This window comes from Capricornis sumatraensis, chromosome 4 (assembly GCF_032405125.1).
Source record: "Capricornis sumatraensis isolate serow.1 chromosome 4, serow.2, whole genome shotgun sequence".
Lineage (NCBI taxonomy): Eukaryota > Metazoa > Chordata > Mammalia > Artiodactyla > Bovidae > Capricornis > Capricornis sumatraensis.
In genome coordinates this window covers 75,557,728-75,568,629 of record NC_091072.1, presented here as the reverse complement: position 1 = coordinate 75,568,629, position 10,902 = coordinate 75,557,728, and the positions used below count along the sequence as shown (strand labels likewise).

General features: G+C 56.2%; 1 protein-coding gene across 1 annotated transcript; it reads right to left on the bottom strand.

The window, feature by feature from the left end:
* Positions 1 to 439: 439 nt before the first annotated feature.
* WNT10B (Wnt family member 10B) lies at positions 440 to 3,951 on the bottom strand. The gene is made up of 4 exons (XM_068971871.1): positions 3,878 to 3,951; positions 3,487 to 3,755; positions 1,411 to 1,784; positions 440 to 898 (listed from the first exon to the last, which is right to left on the bottom strand). The coding sequence occupies exons 1-4, from the start codon at positions 3,949 to 3,951 to the stop codon at positions 440 to 442; spliced, it is 1,176 nt and encodes a 391-aa protein (XP_068827972.1).
* Positions 3,952 to 10,902: the final 6,951 nt, after the last annotated feature.

Genomic DNA, 10,902 nt, shown 5'->3' with positions numbered 1-10,902 from the left:
GGGGTCCAGGCTGCAGCAGAGGAGTTTGGAAACAGCAAATAGGAATGAGAGGTCTCTTTCTGGATATAGGTTGTATGGCTCCACACAATGCTGGGGCTATCCCACAAAAGAAAAGAGTGGTCAAGTTATAGGGACTCCTCAGCCAAAAGGAATATGAATATGAGAGTTAAAGGGACCCCAGGTTGGGTGGCTGGGAGAGCAACACAGTTCATCTTACTCCATTCAGGTGTTCAAGGAACAGAAGAGGGTGACAGCTCCCCTACAAGGCCCTCCTACTGTGGGGGAGAAAGCCACACATCACAGACTCCACCTGACCCAAAGCTGTTTGCAGGTAGACACTTTGAGCTGCCAGGGGCCAAGATTGACCCTGGACAGAAATCAGAGCAAAAGGCTGCAAACGTGGCCCTCCCCTGCCCCAGCCCCACAGTGAGGCTGACCCTCACTTACACACATTGACCCACTCTGTGACCTTGCACTCTTCACACAGCACGTAGCAGCACCAGTGGAAGCGGCAATGACAGCGCTCGACTCGGGTCTGCCGGAGCACGTTGTGCCCGCGGCCACAGCACAGGCTGCCACAGCCATCCAGCAGGCGGCTGGTCTTGTTGCAGGCCCGGCCCCGCGTGCCTGGGGAGCCCACAGCGGGGTCTCGCTCGCAGAAGTCAGGAGACTTCTCGAAGTAGACCAGCTCTCCTGAGAGGCGACGGGGCCGAAGGCGGGGTTGGAAGGCTCCGGAGTTGCGGTTGTGAGCATCAATGAAGATGGCCCGGCCCAGCCGCTCCCGCAAGGCTGTTCCCACTGCCCGGAACTCTGGGGCTGCCCTCCAGCACGTCTTGAACTGGCAGCTGCCTGAGGTGCCATGGCACTTGCATTTCCGCTTCAAGTTTTCAGTTACCACCTAGAGCATCAGCGAGGAAGAAATGAGAGGGGAGGGTAGCAAATGGACAGAGCTCAGAGGCACAGGAGAGGGGAGGGAGTAGAGAGCATACAGGAACAGAGGGAAGAATGGCGATGAACTATCAGAAGCGAAAGGGCACCGTGAGACGGCTAATAGCACCATTCCCTCGTTTTATGTTGGAGAACTAAAGCCAGAGCAGAGAGTAAATTGCCCATCTTCAACAAACAGCTGGTTATGGAGATTTGGCTGGTAACTAGCCGGCAACAGGACTCAGCTCCAGTTGTCCTGACTCCCAGTCCAGTGCTCTTTCCAGAGTGGACACTGGTAAACCAGGGAGTCTAGCCCAGAGAACCCCTAAATTCTAGGGAAGGCAGTGACTTGCTTGGCTCCAGGCCACCCCGCGGGTAACAGTCACCCCCCACATCTCATCCTCTTATGCTGCTGTGCCCTCTCAAATCTAGCCAGGCCTTAAAAAACGCCAGCAAGACCCAGGACAAGTTGCACACACATACCTGACGCCCCACCCTGTTGTTGTGGATCCGCATTCGTGCCTGGATGTCCCGGGGAGCTTCCCTGGAATCCAAAAAATCCCGAGAGAACTTCTCCCCGAAGTCCATGTCATGGTTACAGCCACCCCATTCCCACGTGTCCTGGGGACCAGGGCTGGGACCAGAGCCAGGGCCCGTGCTGGGCAGGGAGTGGGGAAAGCTTTTGCCCCGCGATAGTGCCTGCAGCTGCAGCAGTTTCGCCCTCAGTCGATCCTGCTCACCACTGCCCTTCCAGCCACAGCCGCAGCTCACCAGCTTGCCCAGGCTGCAGGCGGTGGCTACTGCATGCATGACCCCAGCAGCCAGCATGGAGAAGGAAAAAGCGCTCTCTCGGAAACCTGGGGATGAAAGGGGTGTGGATACGGGTAAGTCTGACAGGCCACTGAGAGTAAGGAGGCCAAAGGAAACAGCCAACCTGCAATTCCAGAATTTCCTGACTCCAGATCCTGCCATTTACCAGTTGAGTAGTTTGGGAGCAAGTCACAGGAGAAGGAAAGGAACCTAAAAGCACAGAGTCTCAGTTTCCTCATCTATAAAGGGAGAGGATGAATTGAGATGATCCCTGAGGCCCATTCTTGCTCTGTTTAAGTCTGGGGTTTTCAGGTGTGGATGAAAGAGCTAGGCTAGAGGGAAAGACCCCTGGGGATGAGAGATGACTAAGAGAGAGTCCTTGAGGTCTTTGAAGATATGTTCACTTAGTTCTATATCTGAAAGCCTTAGAAATTCCCCAGCCCTGCAGGTGGGATGGAAGCAGAAGCCTTTGGTTTTGTGATGTTGTTGTTTTTTTAATCAAGGTTATTTAAATCAGTCTTTTCACCAACTTACCCTCCACCAACCCCAAATCCCCAAAGTGTTGGAGCTGTGGAGCTGTCCTTCCTCTTTCCAGTTTCTAGTTTTATATTTGCCCATTAAGACTGCCCCTTATATTTATCCTAACCTGCTATTACTCTATAAAATGCTGGGAGAGGGAGAGAGGTGGAGGTGATTCTCCCTAAGGTCCTCTTAAAATGTTGACTTCTTTGTTATGTTTTGGAGTCACAGAGGCTCAGGATGACAAGCCTTCCTCAGGCTTAGATAGACATGCTTCTCATTGGGCCATGAAAGCCTTCCCCTACACCAGGGCCTGTAGAAAAGCAGCCCCCCTCTCTGGAGCCCTAAGTGGATGGGAGCACCTCCTTAGGGGCCAGGCCTCTCCCATCCCAGGATGCAGGGCTCCTGGCCCAGCCTCCTGATCCCCCAACCTCAAGCCTCCAGGGGTGAAGCTGTTTGCACAAGTCTTGGGAATTCCCCCACAGATGGCAGCTGCCTATTAACCCCATAGTCCCCAAAGTATTGCCCCCACCCTTGGGCTGAGCCCAGGATGGACGTTTACTCCTTGGGGCATGGCCTAGCAAGAGACAGTGATGCCCTTCCAGACCAGGGCCCCCAGGCCAGGCCCCACAGTGACCTGTTCTCCACACCTCCAGCGCTTCTTCACCTGCTCAAGTGAGAGCCACCTGGGGCCCCCACATCACTGAGGAGGGGGATGCTCCCCGGCTTCAAAGCCACCGGGGTCTTTGTTCCCAGCTTGTGCTCCTGGGAACTCCAGTAATTAGGAGAGTAGGTTTAACCCTTAAACGGTTGGGGGCGTCACCCCACCCCCGCTGAGGCTATGGGGACACCAGCCTGGGCTTGTCCCATGCAGAGAGGAGGGGCAGAAAAATTGGGGGACGAGGAGGAGGGGGGCGTTTAAAGCTTCTAGGGCTGGGGGCATCTCTTGCTCACAGGTGCAGCCGAGATCAGCTGGGCGGAGGCAGGAAAGGGGGGCCCTGGGGTAGGGGAGCAGGGACCCAGCTGCCTTGCCGGCAGCGCGCAGGTGGAAGTCTGAAGCACGGGGCCCCAGACGGGTGGCCAGACCCTACTCCGCGCAGCTCCGGGGGGGAATTCCCGGAGAGGCCCCTCCCAGAGTGGTGAACCAGCCCCTTCCCGCCTCCGCTGGCGTCGGCGTGCCCCCCGCCCCCCAGCCCCGGCGGCGGCGCAGACTCGCCCGGTCAGGCTCACCGCGCTTGAGGATGGCGCTGTGGTGCGGCAGGCGGCCGCCGCCCTCGAGCGCCGAGCAGTTCCAGCGCTGATCGCGCAGCTGGTGCTGACACTCGTGGACCGCGATGTGCAGGCCCTGGAGCGCCGACGCCGTTACGTCGGGGCTGCGCAGGCACAGGCCCAGCTGCCGCTTGCTCAGGCCCGACAGCGTCAAGCAGACTGTGTTGGCGGTCAGCGGCGGCTCGCCGCCGCCCGGCAGCTTCAAGCCCAGAATCTCATTGCCGAGGGCCCTGGGAACCGAGAAGGCGTCTCAGGTCTGCGGTCCAGGCCTTCGCGCCCTCTCCGACGCCTCCCGACCCGCCTCTAGCCCAGGGCTTTCTCTCGCGGGCTGGGTGACAGAGGGACCGCTCACCGACTGCACAACGCCAGGAACAGGAGACCGGCGAGGCCCGAGGGCGGAGGCCGCGGCCGGGGCTGCTCCCGCATGTCGAATCCCGGGCCCGAAGGCCCCGATGGGCAGATCGAGCAGGGCCTGCAGGACAGGGACACTTAGGGAGTACTCTAGAATCGCGTGGCTCACCTGGGCAACCGAAGGATGCCCAACTCCGGCTCCTAACTCACCAGGGCCACCCCGCGGACCCTTCTCATCCTGCTCAAACAAAACAGTAAGATCACGCCCTTGATTCCCAGGGTACCTGGGCCCTGGAAGAAGAGTGTGGGCCTGGAAACTGGGACTTAGGCCAGCGTCCTGGAGCTCACCCAGCCAGACACAGTGCCCGGCACACAGACACACTCACGTGCAAACAGCTGGATAGTCTCACAAACAGCTCTCCACTACCCTGTCCACCGCTCCCTTTTCAAGGGCCCCAAGACTGGCTTCCCAGGCCCAACACAGCTTCACCCGCTCACGCTCAGGAGGCCTGGGGGCAGGATTGAGAGGGGCCGGGGGTAGGGGAGTGTCGTCTCCAAGTGCCATCTAGCAGCTTCCCTGAACACGATGGGGGAATGGGCTCCCCATCCCGCTCTGCCCTTCGCAAGTAGGGAGCCAGGGAAGGCTCCAGGTGCCACAAGTCTGGGAGGGGACCTTGCTTCCCTCTTGAAATGGGCCGTGGTGCCGGCTGAGTCCTTTTCTTCGTCTGCTACTTTTCCTAACTACATGTTCCTCTCCTGGCACTGCCCGTCTGGTCCCCACCAGGTCCCCAGCCTCAGCCCCCACCCCTCTGCTCTCCACTCACTGCCCTCCAAATCTAGGGCCACTGCTTTATTTGCTAGGTCTTTATCTCTGGCAATATCCCGGGCTCTCTCTGCATCTCTGTGCCCCCGTGGGCGGATGCGTGTCTGTCTGACTACCAGAGTGCTTGTCACGTCCCCGAGTGCAAGTCCCTGCCCTCCCTGCTTTGCCAATTCCGATTACCTCCAGCTGCTCTGGGGCCGAGTCTGCCACCGGCGCGGTTGGGTCGCCTGGACTCGGGCTGTTCAAACCGTGGGGAGACTGCGTCGGGTTCTGGCCCCTCGGCAGAGCCGCATTCTTCCAGGGCAGGGCCACTCCTCTCCGCCGCTTCCCCAGCGCCGCCGCGGCCGCCGGGAGGAAGGGAGGGAGGAAGGGAGGGAGTGATCGAGAAAGCGAGCGGGCGGGCGAGCACAGAACTGGGGGCTCTGGCTCTCCTCGCGCGGAGCTCACCGGCCGCTCTGCCGCGGCTGACAGAGCTGCGGCCCCTCCCCGAGCCCGGGGCATCCCCACCCCACTCCTCACACCCCCCGCCTTGACCCGGGGAGCCCAGCCGCTCCCCCTCCTCCCAGCGTACTCACACACCCTCTCCCCCGACGCCTGGGTTTCAGGCTTGGCCCCACCGAAGGGGGAGGTGGCCAGAGTTCCGCTCACCTGCTCTGGGACCGCCAAGGCTGCAAGGAGGGTGTGGTGACCCAGACTAGAGAGCCAAGCCCCTGGTCCCCAGTGGTCATGTCTCTTTGCCTCAGTTTCCCCCACGGATAGCTGGGTGACTGGAAGGTGCCTTTGACCAGATGAAGACGGAACTCAGATCGAACTTGCCTGGCTGGACGGTCTTGGTCTCCGCGCGAGAGCCTGGGGAGAACGCGCTGCAGGGCAATCTGAGCTGGCGGGAGTAGCTCCCTTCTGGGTGGCTTGGCTTCCGCCCACCTCGGAGCCCTACGCCTGCCCCTTGGGAGGGGTCAGCTCTGGCCTCAGAGTTTGGCTCTGGCAGAGGTTCCGGGAGCTCCGGAGATCTTCAGCCTGCCCCTGTGCTTCCTTGGGCTCACAGGCATCCTTGCCAGCAGAGGTCCCCTGCCCTTCCTAAGATCCCAAGTCGCCACTCCGGGGTGGCCCATATTCCTGCTCCAGACTCTCAGACTTGCTTCACGTGGAAAGAGGAGGAATCCCAAACTGAGCCCAGCCTGAGGACGGCCAGGCAAAGAGTCTGATCGTGGGTTGCACAGACGGAGGCAAACCACCCTAGGGAGTTCCAGTGGCAGCGAAGGGGTTAGGCGCCACTGCGCTCCTGCCTGACTCACCCTCCCAGCTCTAACCACTGTGGGCTATTTTTGCCAGAGAGGGGCCCCAGGCTTCCCAGCCGCCCCCCGCCCCTGCCAGACCGCAGCCCAAGGCACGGCTGGCCCCGCGCGCCTGAGGCTGGCAGTTGACTCAGAGACAGGCCCCCCGGGGAAGCAGAGCCATGGGGTTGAAACCCACAGCCACAGTCATCTCTTCCTTGGTAGTGGCCATGCAGCTTTCCTGGGCAGCCAGCCTCTAGTCTGTGTGGCTGCAGGTCTTGCCCTGGGCTGCAGGGGGCACTGCTGTCTAGGGGGCAAAGCTGTCTGAGAGAGATTAATAACTTTCATCTGTTGGGATATTTATTAATCACCTTTATGTGCCAGGCCTCAGGCAGGCTGGGGAGGTGAAAGTACCCTAGTTCCTGACCCTGGACAGCTGTGATCAAAGAGGGCTGCTTTTCTCTGCTTTCCCACCTCTGGGTGGAGAGGGGAGTAGAAGAGAAGAAGCCCTACAGGAGAAGGGGCTCTTGTCCCTCCTTCCTGTTTAGGGGCCAAGAACCAAACTGTGTGTGGCTTTTGAGACCACTAGAATCTGCACCCTATCTTAGTAGCTTTTGGATCCTGTCCTTGTCCTTCCTGCATGTCAGCCTGGAACTTTACCTAGGTCACTGGAGGAGGGGGACAAGGTTTCCCATGCTCTTGGACACTCGCATTTTTCCATGTGACTCCAAGTCTCCCTCAGATTTCAGACTGCTCCTTTTGATTTTACCCTTGTCGGGCTGTGGTATAGTCAGGTGCCAAGGAAGGGCTAGGGTCACTGCTACTACCACAGATTCCAACATCTTAGTGACCCCCGGGTTCCCCAGGCTGGCCTGTCCCAAATCCAAAGACCCATACTCCTGTTTCCTTTCCCAGCAGAAGCCCAGCTCTGGGACAGGAGGCCACAGGCAGGCAGACTGGGTGGCCTGAGCTGGCCCCCAGTGCCCTCGGCCCGACCGGCTGGCCTGAGCACTGACCCGCAGGCGGCTGGAGGGTGGTGGGGCAGGCGGGGCCTGGAGAGGGCTGTGGGTACACACCCATTGCCTAATACCCCAAGCACGCGGCCAGCTCCAGGAAAGGAGAGGGGCGGGAACCAGAGAGACCTTGACAAGGGTTGGGGCCATGACAGCAGGGGGAAAGTGAGGGGCTGTCATTACTTCAGGGAGGGAGTGGGAGCAAGCTGGTCCCCCTTCCCCTGCGGGGAAGAGTAGGGGGCTGACTTCCCATCATAGGGGTGGACATATCAAGAGCAATCTGAGAACACTGGGGCTCTATAGGGCGGGGGTCAAAGAAAAAAGTGGGGGTCCCTGGAGATTGGGGGATCCAGCAACTGAGGCGGTGGCTAAAACTGAGTGCAGCCTCGAAAGCCTCCTCCTCCTCCTCCTCCCCCCATGTTTGCCTTGGCCCGGGGTCCCGGGTGACTCATCTATTGCTGAGCCGCTGATAGGGGCGGCCAGGCCCAGGGAACCCAAATTATAGGCCCTGGAGGGATGGATGCACCCGCGGCGGCGGTGAGCTCAGCTGTGCTGCCCACCCTCCGCCTCTCACGCCTTCTGCTGCAGCACCCTAGGCCACCACCCGGAGGCACCAAAGCGTTCGCAGCTGACTGCACTGGACTCCAGAGAAACCCCCAACACTCAGCAGTTGCCCCCAATGTATCAGTAAAATTACCCACCACAGAACTTTGCACCCTTCTCCAGCAGAGGCTGATGCCTTCCCAGCCCAAAGAGGGAGTGCCACCTGCTGGTGCTTCAAAAGAAGGTAGGCTCCTCTGCCCACAGCTCTCAGCCCTGGTCCCCTGCTTCCTCCCCAGAGGAAAGCCCCTCTCCTATTTTAAGAGGGTAGTTTACTACTGACTTTCCACTTTAAGCCTTTAAAGGTATCCATGGTCAAAAGTGATGCAAAAAATAAATAAAGCAGGGTAAAGGAGATAGGTGGCGGAATTCCATTTTATGTAGGGGGAGGAGAGAAAGGGATGTGGAGGAACAAACACATGGAGATATCGGGGAAGGGCATTCCAGAAGACAGAAAAGCAAGTGCAAAGATCTTGAAATAATTACTTCCTTGGTATGTTCAAGGAATTAGCAAGGAGGCCAATGTGGCTGGAGGGAGGAACCTGCAGGGGTTTTGAAGACAGAAGAACAGGAGTTTTGTTTTCTGGGTTTTTTTGATTGATTTGACTTAAAAAAGTATATAAAAAAAACAGACAACTCAAGGATGGCTCTAGTACTCTCATCCTGTGCAACTGAAAGGACGGATTTGCCATTCACAGGGATGGGGATGACTGAATAAAGAGTAGGTGCAAGTGAATAACTGGGAGTTTAGTTTTGGATACTGTACATTTTGAGATGTTTATTCAAGTGTTACATGTCCAAGTTCAGAGTTCAGGGCAAGAGATAAAAGTAGGGAGTATGAGACTGTATAGTTCGCCAAACGAGTGAGTGTAGACTGAGAAGTCCCAGATTGAAATGGGGTGCAGTCCCATGAGTCATGTAGAAATTGGGTGCAAAGGTGGACCCAGATAAACAGACTGAGAAGGTGGGCAGTCAGGGAGGTAGGAATAGTGTTCCAAGAATCAAGTGAGACTATTTCAAGGACGAAGTGTTCAACTTTGTCTGCTATTCCTAAAAAGTTTGTTAGGATGAGGACTGAGATTCGACAGTAGAGCAAAACGGAGGTCATGGATGATTTCGAGGAGGAAATGCAGTGGGTTCAAAGGTGTGATGAAGGTGGTGGAAAGAGAGAATAAAAAAATGAAACTGGCATCAGGGTGATTAAAGCAACACTTTGAGTTGTGCAGTAAAAGACAACACAGAAGTGGGGCACACGTAGGTGGTAATGTGAAGTCAAATAAAGTTGTGGGTTTTTTTAGATGGGAGACATTACAGCGTATTTGTAGGCTGATAGGTATGATCCAGTAGAGAGGTAAACTGATGACACAGGAAAGGAAGAGAAGACAATTGATAGAGTGATGATTTGATCTAAATAAATTTGGGCCAGGTCCTACAAAATTTGACTAGACCTAGAGCCTTTCCACTCTTCCCTACTATTCCTGGTGGGTGGAATAGTGGAACAAAGGATATGGAATCCTTCTTTCCTCCCTTCCCACTTATGCTTGTCACCAGTGGCCACAGACAGGACTGCCCTGTCTTCAAGCCCAGCTCCCTTCTCCATGGGGTTTTATCAACCCACTAAACCAAAAGATGTGACCCAGGCCCCAGTGGGAAAAACTTCTAAGGGACAAAGGGCAAGCTGCCCATGGTACACTGTCTACTTATTTGAGCCATCTGTGCTGGGTGGCCTCCTCAGGGGCCGCTGGCTTTTAGACCTGTGGAAGATGCTAAGCTAATATACCTTGTCCCTCAGGGTCAAATCCTTGGAGGTGTCAAGGGCGTGGGAAAGATATTCCCCTCAAAAATAACCTCCATCAGGTTTCATTTGGGTTAATAGTCACCCTTTTAAAATGCAAGTGCCCCAGGAAGATTCATTAAACTTATCAGGCATTTATTCTTTAGAGTGATTTTCCTGCACTGGTGGGGAGGCCTGATCATTTCTGGGACTTGGAACTCTTTGGGACCAGGCCTGGTACATTACTCAGTCAAAAAAACATCCTAAAGTCAGGGAAGATGAAAAAAAAAAAAGATCAAAATGGAGGCAGGAAGATCCTAAAGACCATTTTTATTTATCTCCCAGTTTGGGGAAGGGCCCCCAGCCTGCTATTGCTGCACAATCACAAGCAGCCATTAAGGTGGAAAAAGCATGGGGTGTGAGTAAGAACAATCTGGGTTTTAACCTGGCTCTACCATTCATCCCTTTATTAGCTCCGGGGTCCATGGAAAACTGCCTAATCTAGTTTTTCCTCTGTAAAATGGAGAGAGAGAAGAGAGATGTAAAGGAGGAGATCCTCCTCTTCCAGGGGCAACCTGCGTGTGTTGGTGAGGCCTGATAACCAGGCTGGCAGTGCCCCCTATATCCCACACGGGGAACAGCAGCCACTCCTTCTATAGGAGGCAGAGGGACCCTGAAGCTGAGAGGTTGTAGGGAGGTGTGTTAGGGTTAGGGTTAGGTATCCCAGCATGGTGAGAGTGAAGAGTCAGGGTTTTAGGTGGAGAAGACAGAAACTTGGTAGAAAATTTCAGAAAGAAGCAGAAACATGGATGCACAGGTTCTCGACTCTGGGTTCGGTTTAGCCAGCAGCCCTTCTGCTCCCGGCCCCTCCACACACACACCTGACATCTAGTCCAATGCCTGTCTTTTCTGAGCCCAGCCTCAGAGTCTCCGCTGCTCCAGGCCTCATCCGTTATGATGCCACCTTGGTTACAGGTTTTGTCCCCCGCCCCCAGTGACATGCACAGGTTGACACAGGCCAGGGGGTGACACACTATAGGATGACACAAGGCGCACAGGGTAAGAGTGACACACATGTGCATATTTAATCTCCTACTCATCCACCCACCTGCACACACAGTTCCAGACACCGGCACTCGGTCAACCTTCTGGGTCTCTCCTGACCACCCCTTCCCGACACGTAGGAGATGATGCACTGTCCCAGGTGGTGGCTGTGACAAGATGACTCGATGATGCCTTCTGACCTGAGCTAAATCCCAAGATTCTTGAGAAAGGCTCCTAAAATCCCTCCTCAGAACATGGAGTTTCTGTACGTGAAGACACACACTCATATGTGTATGCACATTCTCACACGCAGTCTCATTGACAACTCTCCCACTTGATGCACACACTGGCAGGCATTTGTGCACTTCTTTCCTCCCACAAGTACAAGCCTCTGCTGCCTCAGGTTTCTCTCCATCGTCGGGCTCTGTGTGCTCAGCTCATCCCCCCACCCCAACCCGCCCCTGGGATTTCCCTGACCACAGCCCCAACCCCACCCGT